At 46.7% G+C, this 16,180-nt stretch overlaps 1 protein-coding gene across 5 annotated transcripts in view; it reads left to right on the forward strand.

The window, feature by feature from the left end:
- The window catches only part of MARCHF2 (membrane associated ring-CH-type finger 2), a 31,717-nt gene that overhangs the window by 7,998 nt on the left and 7,539 nt on the right, over positions 1–16,180 (forward strand). For 4 of the 5 annotated variants that reach the window (XM_058858794.1, XM_058858790.1, XM_058858795.1 and 1 more), the window contains exons 2-3: positions 4,460–4,679; positions 8,167–8,362. In XM_058858794.1, the coding sequence (XP_058714777.1) occupies positions 4,504–4,679; positions 8,167–8,362 (372 nt within the window). In that variant the 5' untranslated portion in view covers positions 4,460–4,503. Of the gene's footprint in view, positions 1–4,459; positions 4,680–8,166; positions 8,363–10,848; positions 11,219–16,180 lie in introns of all 5 variants that reach the window. The other variant, XM_058858791.1, reaches the window with a different exon arrangement.

The following is a 16,180-nucleotide window of genomic DNA, read 5'->3' on the forward strand; positions in this document are numbered from 1 at the left end:
GGAAAGCAGGCTGGGAAGCCTTGCACCCTGGCTCAAACATCAGCTCATGTGAGCAGGGGTCAGAGCTCTGATCTGCCATCAGTGAGTGGGTTACCTGCTAAAAATACAAAAAGTCCTTGTGTACAGATGGATGGGTTATGTTGGCTACACAACTTGGTTATTTCTGGTGACACCATGGGTGAGGTGCCAGGTCTCAGTTACAGTAATCAGGGAAATGAGTTGCTCAGTGAGAGGAACAGACTCGGCCGATGGCAGCCTCATGTGTTGAGTATTTTTTTGGTGAAGATGTCCCAGGGAAGCCAGTCTGTTCAGGAGCTGGTGCGTACACGCTGCACCCAAAGCAGGTGGAGCTGGTTCTAGTTCCAGTTTGCTCTGGATCCTGTCAAAGCTGCAGGATTGCTCCAAGGTTTTAGACTGGTTGGGATATTCATTAGTGGACAGCAGCATGGCAGAGCCATGACCTGCACCTGACAGTCCCCATTACTGCCATCATTTGGCTGAAGCCTTTCCTGTTGTCTTTCTCATCTTGACTGTTTTCCCAGGTGTTCATCTGGCATGCTGTGGTTTCCCTGTCAGGGAGAAATAACCGTTCTGTCCATCTTCAAAGTCTAAATATGGAGAGCAGATCTGGGGGACCCTTTAGCTTCTTGACTTCTGCTTACTTCTGCTGTGCATGTCTCCTGTGTGGAGAGCACTCGTCCAACCTGATCTCTGCAGTCTTTTGAGGGAGTTTTGCCTGTCTCATTTCCCTTTGGATGATAGAAACTGGAGTACATATCTCATTGTAGTGTGTGAGGACTGACCAATACTTGCAGATACTTAATGTTTCACTTAAGCCATGGAGCAGGATCCTGCACCAGCACCCTGGTCTCTGCCTTGGAGCAGTGACAGAGCATGAACTGCTTTTAGAGGAACTGGCTCATTTTGCTGCATGTGTTTGAGTTTTGGAATTCTAGTGTAGAATTTGCTCTTCTGAGACAGCTTTCCACAATCAGGATTTGAGTTTTTTTCAGTTGGAATAATTATCTACAAACTCAGCCCTTTATGTTCTGGATCTGCTCAGAAGCTGAGGATGCAAAATATTGGTGAGAAGAGACTTTGGGTTTATTTGCTCATGTCTAGCTGTGGCAGCAGAGGGGATGTTGATAATAAACCTAGTGTCTATGAGACTTTTTTTAAAAATGTGGACCAGAAATGTATCCCCAAGGAATGGTCTCAGGAAACACAGGTGCTTAGAAAAAAAACAATGCTTCAACAACAGTTGTCAGCCAAACAGTGGTTCAAACCAGCTGTTTAGGTCTTGTTTCTCATCCTGGGATTTTGATGTTTCTGCTGTAAATGGAGCAGGGGAAGGAGCTGGAACACAGATCTGATGATGAGTGGCTGAGGGTCCTGGGTGTTCAAAAAAGGTTTGAGGGGGACCTTCTTGCTCACTAAAACTCCCTGAGAGTTCAGACAGATGGGGGTCAGTCACTTCTCCCAGGTATCGAGTGACAGGAAGAGAGGAAACAACCTCAAGTTGTACTGGGGAGGTTTAGGTTGAAAAAAATTCCTTCATGGAATGGGTGGTCAGGTACCAGGGCAGCAGTGGAGTCACCATCCCTGCAGGGATTTAAAAGCTGTGTGGCACTTGGGGACATGAGTTATTTGACTTGACAGTGCTGGGGGAGCAGTTAGACTAGATGATTCCAAGGCTGTTTCCAACCTGAATGATTCTGTGAACACTGGGTTTGGGTTGGATGAGCTGTTGACAATTGTGAGAGAAGGCTGTGTGTTGATGAGCTGATCCTTCAGGGATCAGGAAAGGGAATGACTTGGCTGTACACTATGGTTCATGTTCCACTGGGTATGGACTGGGAATCGAGTGCACTGCAGATGTTGTCTTTGGATTTCACTTACTTTTTTACTAGCCATGAAAATCTTGCTGCTTTTCTTCATACTTGCTGAATGGCATGAGTCAGATATTAAAGCAGTGACTTCAGGTTCCACCCTGGGCTGAACCCTGACAAGGAAACGTCAAATAACTCGTAACAGAAACCTGGCCATTCCCTTCCAGCCTGAGCAGGACCCTCGGGCAAGGCCAAGGGGCTGTCTGTGTCTGTCAGATGTGGAAAGCAAAGCACCTCAGTATAAATACTCCCAAGACATAGTCAGTTTTATTCCAGTATACAGAATGGACTTTTTCTTCTGGACCTTAAAATAAACAACATTTTGGCTGAACAAATGGAACTGACCTTTTTATTGAAAGCATGTAACTTCTCATGCTTGTTTCAGTAAGAGGTTGTTAATTTTAAATAACTCCTTAACTTGCAGAATAGCCAACTTAAATAATTCAAATAGCATTTATCATCTTACTTTTGCTCCTTGAATTTGGAGAGTTTGTAGCCTTTTTTTTTTTGAGGAGGAGAAATAAGAAAGGTAGCTCGTGTTCTTTGACAGGTGGAGAGAGAGGCTGAGTCTATGAAGTTAATTTTTAAGTTGATGAAAAGATTCATGATTGTTTTGAAGAGGATTGATCTGCCCACAAGCTCAAGCTTATTCCTGCTCAGATGCAAAGGAAGGATTACGAATAGTTATCAAGAGCATCTTAAAAAAAGAGATTAGAAAGTCTTATATTAGAAATTAGAAACTGTTCTGTAAAGTGAGGGGATGCTACCAAAGTTGGCATCCAGTTCTGAGACACCAGTGAAGGGCTCTCTCCCTCTTGAATGCACGTACATGAAGGAAGCTATCGTGACTGATGAAGCCCTTGGTTGTGTGAATTGCTTAATTTCCAAGACATGAAAAAGCACTTGTGTTTACCCAAATTAATGTTTTCAGGGCTTCAAGGATCATGGTCTTGTACTGGCTTTTTGGCTTTTTTGGTCTGTCGTGTGCCCAAGCCTCCAACCAGGATCAAGCCCTTATTTTCTTTAGTTATTTTAGTTAGATTTTGACTTAGTTGAACCTGTCAGAACTGCAGTTTCATGGGAATGTTTGACTCCTGTTGTGCTCAGAGCTCTCAAAACAAAAAAGCCTTTCCTTGGATGGGATGGTGAGGGTTTGTTTGCCTGCTTCTTCCTCCAGGAGGCAAAGATTGCAGATTCTCCCCATTCCCCCAAAATTTAACAAACCTAATTGTTTTCATAGATCTTATTTGGGATCATGGTTATTTTATTTCCTTTTATTCCTCCCCCTTTTTCCTTTTCATTGCTTTCATTTGAACTTCTTTTATGGATTTATTTCATCTTGAAGTCCAGCCACCAGGATGAGGCAGCATTCCAGCTCTGATCCCAGCAGTGCTGGCACACAGGGATTACTGTGAGGGCCTTACATAAGGCAGTCCTGTTTACAGACACAGGGATTTTGGTTTTACCAGCAGTACAGTGTTGTAGGATTGTGTTCAGTGTGACTCACTGTAACCTCAGCTCTTTATTTATGCACAGCTGCCTCTCAGGGACCAGGCTAAAGGCGATTGGCAAAACCAGGATTTTTCTAAATTTGCAGGGCATACCTGATTTTGGGGATGAGAAGATCATCCTCCTGCCAGGGAGGAACGTGGCTGTTTCTGGCAGCTTGGGTGAGCTGCTGCCTTACCTCAAAGGCAGAGAGCTCTCCCGTCCACATGTGGCTTATTAAAGCCACCCCTGTTTTGCCGTGTTGGACTTTTCTCTGCCTCTTCTCTCCATTTCTTGCATTTTCTGTTCTGTGCCTTCTCTTTGCTGGATAAATGTTGAAAAAGTGCTGGTGCGCTTTGCTGTTTGCAAGTGGCTCTTGTAAAAGTCATGACTGGTCTGGACAGTTGAAAGGGAAAGGAGGCAGGCTAGACTGCTGCCCTTCACAGGGAGGATTTCTGGTGGTTTTGGGAGGTTCATATCCACCCATTCACTGTTGGGATGTACTACAGTGGATATAGAAATGGGAGCGTGTGCATTTCTTTAATGAAATAAAGAGAAAAAAGATCAAAGATGGGATGGGGGAGCCTTTTGGACTTGGTTTTTCAAGTGCTCGGAAAGCTCCTGAAGGCGGCTGAGAAGGGCCTCCTGAATTCAGCCACATAAAGTAGTTGAGGTGCTCTGTTCAGGTGAAACTTTGCTGTATTTGTGGAGAGTATAAATATAAGTTTTCAGGATGGCTCTAGCCAGAACAGCACAGGCCCATGGGGCTTCTGGTTGTCTTCTCCATCTCTGTGACAGCACATTCAGTTTGAAAGGCTTCATTAGGTTAAAGGGTGGTTACCAGGAATTCTCTCTGGAAAAGGCAAATTTGCAATTTTGATGGTAACTTATGTAAGTAGAACACTTGGAGCCTTTATTTTATGGTAAGGTAGCCTCACAAAGCCTGTTAAAGGGGACAGAAGACTCAAAAAACGTGTGTATGTTGGGAGCCGGGGGCGCTGCTAGTGCGAGTGGGGCTGGAGGATCGTGAGGGGTTGGGCACTCCAGGGTTCTGGGTTCTGACTGTGGTGCTGTTCCTGCAGGTCTCCCAGGTGCCGGGCCCAGGACAGAGGGGCCCAGAGCTGCCATGACGACAGGCGACTGCTGCCACCTCCCTGGCTCCCTCTGCGACTGTCCGGGAAGTGCTGCCCTCTCCAAGTCGGTGGAGGACTCGGACATCGGCCGCCCGCAGTACATCACACAGGTCACCGCCAAGGACGGGCGGCTCCTCTCCACAGTGATCAAGGCGCTGGGCGCCCAGAGGTGAGGCTGCTGCAGGGACGGGGCTTGGAGCTGCAGCTGGGCTCTTCCCCTGTTTTGGTAGCTCAGGGGTACGGGGAGACATTAGAGACTTGTTTTGTGAAGGAGTTTGCCAGGGCTCTAATACTGAGTGTGAGTCCTCATGAGCTGGCCACGCCCAGGCCTGTGCCCTGCTGGGCTCCCGCTGTCCTGTGCGCTGGTGGCCAGGGGCTGGCATGTTCATGGAAGCCCCAGGGCTGCAGCTGCTGTCACAGCCTTGGGGGACAGCAGTGAAGGTGGGCCCATGCTTGCAGGGCAGTGTGCTGTTCATGGAGACATTTGAAGGGCTGGAAGGGGGAGCACAGCCCTTGTTCCAGGAATGTCTATGGAGTAAAGGCGTGGTATTGATCTCCAGCCGCAGGGAGGGGAGGGTGTTTGTGTTGCAGGAACTACAGCATCCAGCTATTGCTAGAGGGGACACGTGACAGATTCACTGGCTCAGACTCCTCCTGGTGTGATTTCTTGTCATTTATTTTGAGCAGTTTCCAGAGCAGAGGACATTTTGTGGCGTTGTTCAGTCCAGCTATTGAGAGCTGTCACATTTTGTGTTTAGAAATCCTTTCAGAACAGCTGTTATTTTATTTCAATGAGTTTGGTCAAACATTTATGTGACATGAAAGCAGTGATTGCAGGCATGGGATGCAGGGAAGCTGGATGAGAATAGGGGTGAACATAATTGCTGCATCCAGCAAACCTGGAGCAGGTCAATAAATATGTGAAAGTAACTGGGCTTGCCCTCTGGCACTAGATAGTCTGGGTGAGAAGTTGTTTAACCCTTTAGAACTTATGGGGGTGTAATAATTGTGTGGGAAAACTGCCTGGAAACAGGTTTTAAAACCTCAAGAAGATTCCTTATGTTTCTACATGGACACCAGTTTGTTTCTTTTGGTGATGGGTTTCCGTGTCTTCAATGTCACCAGCACTTAGCATAGCCAGGAGCATGTGACTGCACTGGAATGTTGAATTACTGATATGGTGTCTTCAACTGTGTCTGAGTGTGTATCATGTGGGAGTGGCCCCACCCAGGGGGGGGAAAGGAAGGAAGGAAAATGAAGTCTGATAAGAATTTTTTTTCACACACTGTCAGCAAATTTTTTTCATTTTGGATTGTTTCTTGGTAGCCAAGGTTATAGTAATGCTCTGGAAATATGAAACTTCTCAAACAGGAAGAAAACGGGTGAAATATCTTACAGATGCTTTTCTTAGGAAATGCAGATGCTTTGAGCACTGGAGGCTCTCTGTGTCACTAGGGTTCTGTGTACAGGCTGTTCTGGTACAGCATTTTATGTCAATAAATGTTACAGAATCATCAAATAATTTGAATTGGAACAAAATTCCATAGCATGCCTGCTTCCAGCCTCCTTTTAGAGCAAGCCTGCTCAGAGTCTTGTCTGATGTAGTTTCCAGGATTTCTGAGGATGAAATTTCCACCACCTCCCCAGACTCCTGTTGCACCTTTGGCAGGGATTGTCTTGCCTGAAGAAGTCCCCTCAGTAAAAGGCATGGAAAAAGGAGGAGAGAAAACGGGTCAGTGGTTCACCAGTGATGTTTGGCAGAGAGAAGGGAATGGTTTACATTGGGTTTAATTTGCTTCACAGCCCTAAATGTGAGTAAAAGTCCAATTGGGATGAAACCAGCTAAATATTGAACTGAAAGTGGTAGAGATCTCCTGAGGCACACAGAGAGGAATCTTGCTTCTTCTTTCGTGAGCTGACATGCACTTCCTTGCTGGCTCTTCTTTTTCCTTCATGTCCCACTAACCATTTTCCCCAGTGTGCTCCTTTTCCTTCAACTATGCTTCCATGCCTCACTCTTGCTTTCTGTACAAACTAATGGAAGTGGTGCTGCTTGCTTTTGAAGATTGCTAAGTGCTTGCTCTGACTGTTGTGTTGCAATCCCACAAACTTCTGCAGTCAGGAAGGGTTTTTTGAAGTCAAAATAGCAGTGGAGTGTGAACTATGATATGGGTTCAGTGTGGCTTTTGTTCTGTCAGCAGTATCTAGAAAAACGTGATACCTGATACTGCTCACCTGGATTTCGAGAGGACCTACAATAGGGTCTTTGAAATAAACATGTTCCTTTTTCACCTTCTCTCACACCCCCAAATCTGGACAGCTTTGGATGTAAGAGGAAAACTGTGTGTAAGAAACGGCTATTTGGAAGGTGGGAAGTGAGATACTAGTGAGGGCCTGGTTCCCATGGTCCAGGGAAGGCAGTCCTGCCCTGGGCCTCTGCTCTCCAGCATTTTATTCCTAAATGATCTCAGTGATTGATGAATGCTGAAGAGATGAACTGAACTACTGAGAACAGCGAACTTTGGTGTCTAGAGCCATCTAGGGCTTCCCAGGGATCCTCATCATGGGGCTGGCGTATGTCGCACAGGGCTGCTAAGAAACCTGTGCCTTGGGATGCCAGCTGGGATGCTCCATCCCTGTAAGTGTTCCAGGCCAGGTTGGCTGGGACTTCGAGCAAGCTGGTCTAGTGAAAGGTGTAGCACTAATTGTTCACAGTCAGTGGTGCCAGCTGAAGGTGTGAGGAGTATCTTGGGAACAGATGGATGTTTTGAGTGTGATGAGCAGCTCAGGCCTTCTGCAGGGAAGGTTTCAAATGTCTCTGAAAGTGTTTGTTACTTTCTTTGGTGGGTATCTCTGGGTCTGTGAGATTCTGTAGCTGGAAGTTGTGGCCAAGGAGGTGTTGTTCCTGAAGTACCAAAGCATTTCTGCAGCCACCAAGGCTGAATACTGCAGAGCAGTTGTTTCCTTGTGGAGGGTGTGCCCATGGAATGCTGGAGAGCTACTGTACAGTGATTGTATGCTGGAGACCTTGGTCTGGGTGCCTGCTTGCTGTGAAATTTGTTATGTTCTTGGAGAGATGAGCTTCCAGGGTCAGTTCAGTTATGTCTTGACATAATGCTGTTCCTTGTGCAGTTCCTGCTCAGCCTAGGCTGCAGAGCCAAGGTGGGCTGAGAGTGGGTAGGTGATCTGGTAAATGTGACCTGATTGCCAGCCTCTTGAGTGGCTGCAGGTGGCTGGGGCATACTGTGACTAGTGTGGGTCATTTGGCTTTGCTTTGGGCTTCTGGATTTGCCTGAGTGCTTCAGACTTGGTGTTGGGTCCAGTATTAGCCCCTACCCACTGTGAGGAGAACAGGAAACTGCGGGACATGCACTGCAGTCGCTTCTGGGGCCAGCTGAGCCGGCCAGGCTGATGCGCCATCTTCTCTTGTTGTTACGGGTCTTCCAGATTTTAAATGATCTAAATTGTCCTGGGCACCTCCATGGTCCCCTGAGACTGGTTTCTTGCCTGCAGTAGGCTCCTGGCTTGCTGTGCCACACACTGCCTGCTGTTCATGTGTCTTTCTGGGACTTGGTGGGACCAGACCCTGTGGCTGTGTTGTTCTGCCTGCTCTGACTGTGATTTTATTCTGTTTGTCTCTTGTTCTGCCTCTTTAGTGATGGTCCCATCTGTCGAATCTGTCATGAAGGTGGAAATGGGGAGGGACTGCTTTCCCCATGTGACTGCACAGGAACACTGGGCACCGTGCACAAGAGCTGCCTGGAAAAATGGTTATCCTCCTCCAACACAAGTTACTGTGAGCTCTGCCACACAGAATTTGTTGTAGAAAGAAGACCAAGACCCTTGACAGAGGTACCATTTTCTTCCTGTTTCATTTTATTTCCATATAATTTGAGAGAAAATGTCTAATTGCCCTACTGTTGTAATTCTTGCTGTCTCCTCCTCCTTGCAGTACCTTTGTACTCACAAAGAAGAGAGATCAAATCCCTTGTCAGACTAAGGGATGTAGTTGCAAACATGCAGTAGTGGTGTTTGGGGCAGATCCTACCTGTGACCTGCCCATGTGCCACCTTCCAGTGGCAAGCACTGTGCTTGTGGCTGTGCTTTAATGCCTGAGCATCAAAATGCAGATGTCACAACATGACTGACTGAAATATAAAGTTCTCATAAATATTCTCTTTATTTGCTGCTGATTTTAATCTTATCTCAGTGTTGGATTAGCGCAGCTCTCTTGCATGTGCCTTCCTTGTCATGTTCTGTTCTGAAAAGTGAGATGTGGTGATACTGTTTGTAGACCTGTCTTCCCATGACTAATATTGATGTGTACTTCAAAGCCTGTAGGCCTTGCTCCTTCTTCCTGCTCTTTGCTCTTCCCAGTTGAAGGAGAAGACAGGACAGGACTCGGCTGGTCACGTTCCTCTCTGTATTGACCATAGGGAGATCAGTCCATCAGCCTCCCACAGCTGGAATATACAGCGCAGGCTCTGGCTGGTGGGTTGGTTTTTTTTGTTCTGGCAACAAAAGCAGCATGGACCAGGCCATTGTCTTACCTCAGGGTTCGAGTGTACATCCCCGGAAGAGGAATAAGTAAACCAGTGAGGTACAATACAAAAGGCTTAAGGATTTGTTTTAGAAGATTGGTTTAATATGTCTGCAATTGTGTGAGCTCTCCTGTGTCAGCTTGGCTTGGGGTTTCCTTCAACACACTGTGTGACTGGAGAGAAATGTTGCTCTGCAGCTGGGCATTTACAGTTAACGATTCCAGGAGCCCCACATTCCTGCAGTCATCAGCACTGGGAGGTCTGGGAGCTGATTCTTAGCAACAGACCCCTGTTACCTGTCAGCTGTTGGAGATTTGTTGCTGCCTGCCACCAGAGTGTGTGTGGAGGCAGGGTTATTTCAGATTTGTAGTGGTGACTGCTCCTGTTCACTCTCTCCTTCCCCCTACCCCATGAGTTAGGTCAAAACTGAGTCATAATTGGAATTCTAAGTTGCTTTTCACATTTCTGTTTCCATTCCCATCAGTTCCAGAGGTTGCTTCTTTTCTCTTCCCGCCTCCCTTTAGAAGCAATATTTGTCCCCTCCTCCTTTCCACAGTCTCCAGCTCTTTTTCTCACACTCTCATCCTCCTCCTAGTGAACCTTGGAGTGGAGGAGAGTCCACCAACAGGGGAAGCATTCAAGCTTCAGTTTGCAAAATGGATATTAAGTTTTAATGACTGTTTAACTTACAACTGACTGTCGGGGACTTGACAGTTCCAGACAGGAGGAGGCTTTAGCCTACAGTGCTAACCCAAACCGTGTATCTAGCACAGTAATTTGTATGAGCAGTACCTCAGTGGTTACTGCTGTTGGGGTCTTACTGCTTCTCTCCTAGCTGCTCAAACATAAATGGCACTTTGGCCAGTATCTCTCAAATGGTTGTTTCAGAGGTTGCAAAACACTGCTTCAAAACATTTAGGAAGGGCTGTATCTTGGCTTTGAGAACACAGTGCAGGCAAGCCCAGGGGCAATGATCTTGTTAGGGCTTATGCAGGCCAAGCTGTGAGTACAAGTCTCAGATGTTTTAGCCGAAGAGCTGGTAAAATATTCCTGTCCAGAAACAAACACATGGTAGTGTGTTTATCCATCTTTAATGATGCTGTGGCACCTCATAACAAGCATAGGCTTGGAAAACAGCACACTGAAATAAGAGCCAGTGTGTATTGGAGCTTTTCCTGTGCTTCCATCTGGCATGAGGAGCTTGGTGGGAGAGTGGGACAGAAAAGTCTTGTCTGTACTCCAGTGTGGGTGAATGAGCATTGCAGGATAATTAATTTTAATTCCTGTTGAAATTTGTGAAAAGCCCCTCTGGACTAGAGCCTGTAAGGAGTATGGTAATCAACAAAGAAATTGTGAGTGCTGAGAGGTGATGGGCGGGCAGCATTTAATGAACTCAAACATAGGAAAACTGCCACTGTGTTTTCAGAGAGGAATGGTCTCCTTGAGCCATTACTGCCAGCTGGCAAAGGCTTTGGGATTCCAGTGATCTGTTACTTTTGGGAGTCTCTGTGAGCAGACTGGAGGGGATGATGTACTCTGTTGTGGTGTCTGCTGGGGAACAGCTTGCCTGAAGTGCCTTAGGCTGGTAAGCACCTGATGAAAAGTCAGCAGGTAGGTGGTGGGAGTGATCCCTGCTGCAGAGCAGAGCCTAATATGTAGCTTTCCTTCATGGTACAGCCCCAAAGCAGTTCCCTTGCTAGCAGCTCAGGGCAGTGAGGTTTTCCCTGGCTTGGAAAGCAGCATATAGCCTGGTTTAATACAGTTCATGGCAGCAGGATGCTCTTGCCCCTCTTTCAGGCCAGAAGATTGAAAAGAGGCTGGATCCCAGGTGATGGAGTGTGGTGGGTGCAGTTACCAGCAGTGTGTGCTGTGGCTGCAGCACTCCAGTGTGCTGGGGCCCTGCACAGCACCTTCAGCTTGTCAGCCCGTGTGCTCTGTGCCTGGCACACCACGGCTGGAGGGCTCCTGCTAGAGCAAAATGGCTCACCTGGCTGGGAAGACCACCTGGTTTTGTTTTATTACTTCCACTGTGCTATAAACCCTCTGATCCTTGCCTGGAGTCTGAGGAAAGTGACCTGGAGTTCAGTTTCTCATTTTCCTTGGGAGCTACTTCAGCCACTCTGAGCTCCTGCACCACTTCAGTCTGTGCTGGGCAGAGGCAATGACAGTGAGTATACTTCATGCCGTGAGATTTGCTGGGGCTTAGAGGTCAACTGACCAAGTGTGACCACTTTGGGAAACTCTGGCTGGTAGCAGAGGCTCTGCCCTTAGTGCAGAGCCCTTTGGAAGGAGCTGATAACCCCTTGGCCAGCTGGCTGGCACTTTCCATTAATACTCTGCCTGCAGTCTGGTGCAATCTCATCCTCATACCAGGTTGGGCTGTAACTCTTCACCAAATACTTTTGGGAAGCGTCATCTCCAAGTTGTTCATCTATTTCTGAGAAGAGGGCTGGGGAAGGAGGCTGCTTAGTAATTTAAAAATGTCGCAGTTCCCACAGCTGCCTTATCTGGAAAGTTCTCTGCCTCTTGATTGTGAGGAGGGGTGGGGAGTGTTTTGAAACTTTGGGGGAAGTGATGTTTGTAGTGAGTGTGCTGTTGAGGAGCCCTGCTAATAATCCACTGCTCACCAAGTGAAGCTATGAAATCAAAATAGAAATTAAGAGCAGAGGATAAATGGGTGGAGACTAGGACTAGGGATGATGCAGGAACATGCTGCATGGCAGAAGGGTCTGTTCCATGTATGAAAGGCTATCTAAGTATTCTAGCTCTCTTTCGCTGTCACCTGGCCACAAGGGAATTTAATAGCATGGTACCTGCTGCTGCTGGGCCTCTGAGGAGAAAGCAGCTCTTGCATAAGGTTCTGCCATGTGCTGCCTTTCCAGCCTAGGGAAAGTTAGAGCTGGCCATAGTGGCTGTGGCAGTCACTGGTCAGCACAGCTGATCTCTGGGAAGGGACCATCAGCTTCATTAAGAACTGGCTTTGTCCTTGTGTTTTTGAGATCCTGCAGAAGGAGAGGGCCTGAGGCTGCAGGAGACATTTTGGTGAGTGCTGGGGGAAAGCTACATGGCCAAGTTGAAATGCTTCTGTGTAAACTTCCTGATTTCTTGGAAGTCAGGAAATGTCATGACCAAAATTGCCTTAGATTTTACTTCAGGCCTCTTGTCTATCTGTGTTACAGTGTGGTCTTCATCGTCACAGGCTGTGTCTTCCAGAAGCGGTGCACAGACGGAAGATGATCACTAGCTAACTGTGTTAATCCTGCTTTGTTAATCCTGCTGTGTCCCTGCTCACCAAGACCAAACTATTAATTTTCTCATGAGCTTCTCTGGGGTTCTTGTTACTGTGGCATCCAAGCACTTCACAAACAGTAATTGAATTTTGCAGCCCCCTTTACAGAGGAAAGGTGTCAGCTTAGTCCAGTATGGATTAAAGATAATTTGTTAATAGAATTGTATTTTTGTTTTCTTTAAGCAGCCTTTGATTTATGTTGTGGTCTGTTCAGTGTAAAAACAGTAACAATGTGTTGAGCAGTGTGTCTGCTCTCTGAACCCAGAGTGGGGAGCTCACCTGAGCCCAGAGCCACCTCCGGCAACCACAGGCTGGCCCATGGGTGTGGGGGAAATAACTCCTGCAGTTCAGCCTAGCTGAGCTATTTTTTAACTGACAATCTAGTCAAAAACTAAAAAAAAACCCAAAAACATGAAAGGCTTTTGAAAACTGTCGGTCTGTGAGATTACTGGGCTGAGTGGGGGGCATGTTTTTGGGGCCATGTTTTGACCACCTTCAGGTGGAGATGGAGAATTGACCTGCAGCCCTGGGTGGAGAGTTTTGTAGCCAGAGGTGCAGGATGCTGCTGCCTTTGCTGTGAGAGGACAGAATGGCTTCTGCTCGGGTCTGAAGTGGTCTCCAGCACAAGACCAGCGTTCTTGAGTGAGGAGCATGTCCCCAGCAGAGAACAAAATGGCCAAGCCTTGGAAGAGGGATAGTTTTCCAATACTTGATTTTCCTATATGATTGTTAATTTAATGAACTTCCATATGTTTACAGGGAAAGTGATCTGACTCTGAGACACTCTAGCCAGCATGGCTGGCATAGTCAAAAAAGGCAAAATACTTTCTGCATTCCCTGGAAGATTTTGGCATTTGATATTTAAATGATGTGTTTCAAGTGTAAGTTGCAGCAGACACAGCTTTCCTGGTGCAAGTACTTTCCTCTTTGTTCTAGTAATATCATGCACAGGGAATGCCTAGTTACTGCCCAGGATTCTTCTTCAGGGAGTATCTCTACCTTTGCTGTCCAGAGGATGGTAGAAGGAGGAGCACAGGCCTTTGGACCTGAAGGATTGCTGCAGCCTAGACAGCTCTTTCTCCAAGGCCACTGCTGGTGGTTATACAGGTGGTTATACAGTTCTCTAAGCATGACTGAGTTTATTTGTTCTAATGTTTCATGCCTTAAATGTGCCTCAGCCAGACCTTGTTCTTTAAAGTCCTATGTAGTGTATGGCGAGAAGGGAATACCTCTTGTGATCAATTAATTCCTGCCTCCTTAGAAGGCTAAGTTAGGATCTGTCAACTTGTCTGGAGCAGCCTGCCTCTTTGTGGCTGTAGGAGAACCAGGATAAGTGGTGTTGCAGGCAACTTGTGTTTGAGTCAAAATATTGCCTCCCCTACCTCTGTCCTTAATGTTCTCCCTTCCACATAAACTCTTTTCTTTGGTCTGGGGCAAAATCCATCACAAACCTATTTTCTCTTGCAAAGTAGTCTTCCTGCTGGAGATACTTTATCCTTTGGGATTTCAGGAAGAACTGCATGGATAGAGGCGTTTGGGACTGTTTTGGATGTGTTGTGTATTTCCAGAAAGCTTTACCAAGGGTGACAGTGGGGCTGTGCTTCTACAGCCACAAGCCCTTCTGCACACCTCCTGGCCTTCTGCCTGGCTGCAGCTCACTGCCCACAGAGGGGGAGGTGGGTGTGTGGATTAGTCTGTATTGGTGTAGCTGAGCCCACTCCTGCCTGTTTTTACTTTCCCAGGTAACCAGCAAAAGTATTTCCTTTCCATGGCTGCCATGTTTTGTATGTTTTGCTGCAGCACCCAACCTCTCATTTCTCTCTTCAGTTCATTAACTGCTTGTATAGTGTTTTAGCTTCAAAGTGGTGTTAATTTTGTCCCCTCTGAATGATTCTCAATGGGCTGAAGAAAAGCACCACCTTGGCAGGCTAAAGACTCCTGTTTGGGCCATCTACCCCTGCTGTGAGCCAGCTTTGATTTCAGAGGGTCAAGTCTGTGCAGACCAGAGCAGGTCTCTGGAAATGTCCTGGGCTTGCAGGTCAGGCAGGTGTCAGAGCAGCAGCTGTTTAGTCCCAGCAAAGATCACTCCATACTCTAGAGGAAGGGTGTATTTTTGTTCACACATCATGTAAATACCAGGGAGAGGAGCCAGGAGGTTTCAGGTCTCTGCTCTGAGAGAGGACACAAACTGCAGAGACCAAAGGCTCTGGCTTTGCTGAAATTACTGGGAAGTTGAAAATCAACACACCCTCATGGTGAAAGCTAACAAGTATAATGCAGGACTTGATCATAATGCTTTTGCAAGCATTCAATACCTTTGCTAAGGCAAAACTCATTTAAGACATCTCACTAATTCAAAAAAAGATTTCTCTGGTGAATCAGTCATTGTTGGAGCAGTCCAGCCACACCTTCTATTTCCCTGTTTCTGTCCTTGCAAGCAAATCTTATCAGGGAGTCCCAAGAAAATTCTGCTTCCATGTCTTTAGTGCTGATGTTTTCCAGCAATATGTGTTTTAACAACTTAATTTATAAATGGGCTACTTTAGTGATTCTGGTGTGCTCCTGTGCCTCCTCAAAACAGCTCCTCCTTCCAAGGGGCTGTGCTGTTCAGGAACCTGACAGTTTTTTGCTCCTACTGTTTTTCTTGGAGTTTATGGTGCAATTTTGATTAAGGATGATTACATTTCAGTGATTGCTAATACTTTTGATTCACTTAAACTGGATATTTTACATGAGTGGATTATTTTTTTGTCTCTTGAAAGTACAACTTTCAAACACAGTGTCACACGAAACAAAATGTCTTTGAAATTCTCTGAGGAGCTGCTTAACTGCAGGTCACACTACAGTAGGGGACACCTCCCATGGGTCTATCATGTGAAGTCCTTCTGCTTCGTCTCCTGAGTCTCCTGCACCTCTGTGGCTGTGGGAAGCGCTGCAGAGATGTCCCTGGAACACACAAGAGGAAGTTGGCAGGCAGGAATTGTGATGTTACTCCTGCTTATGTTATTAGGGAAAGAAGTTTTGCCTCTGGGCATAGCACCTGGTGCAGTGCTCACTATTCCCCCTCCAGTTCAGAGAACTGAGCTGTGATATAAGCTCTCCCCTACCCTTCCCTCAGCCTTAACTTGCAGACAGACTTTTCCCTTTGCTTTCCTCAAATTCTTCTGCTGAACTCACTGCACTGTTGCCTGATCCTCTACTGTTCCCCAGCCCACCTCTCTCTTTGCTCAATGCATGCCTCTTTTAGACTCCTGGATCTAGTGAAAAACAAATTCTTCTTAGTTCCAGAAGTTCCCACACCTCTAATCTTTTCCTTTCTCTCTTTACTTAAGTTTAATGTCTGGAGATGCTGGTCACAGGTCCACCATGAGATCCTCTGGGCGCTTCTCTTTGCAGTCCCGGACACTGCTCTGCATAAAGCAATGGTCTGTTTGGGGCCAAAATGAGAAATATTTCACCCCTGCACACTTGGTACTCATCAGCACTAGTCTTCCTTACCTGTCCATCTTTACCATTTTATCCAGCCCTGGCTGTGGCTGTGCTGATCCAGAAGACCAGTGAGCTTTCTCTGAGGTACAGCTGCTGGCAGTGCTGTGATCCTGTATTGGCTCGTGTTGTGGTGTGGCATTTGCCATGGTGCCACCAACTATGGAAGCACACGCTGCTCTGGAGGAAACTGTCTCAGTGACCTGCAGCACTGCTTGGGTCTATTCTCCCCTGTCCACCATTTCTAGTGCTCCTGAATCTCTTGGGTCAGCTCAGAGCCCTGTACTTCCTAGCAGCTGAGGCTGTAGGGAAAGCTTTCATGCCCATACAAGAAGACATTTGGTTTGTAGAGGT

This window comes from Poecile atricapillus, chromosome 28, assembly GCF_030490865.1.
Source record: "Poecile atricapillus isolate bPoeAtr1 chromosome 28, bPoeAtr1.hap1, whole genome shotgun sequence".
In the NCBI taxonomy this organism is placed as follows: domain Eukaryota; kingdom Metazoa; phylum Chordata; class Aves; order Passeriformes; family Paridae; genus Poecile; species Poecile atricapillus.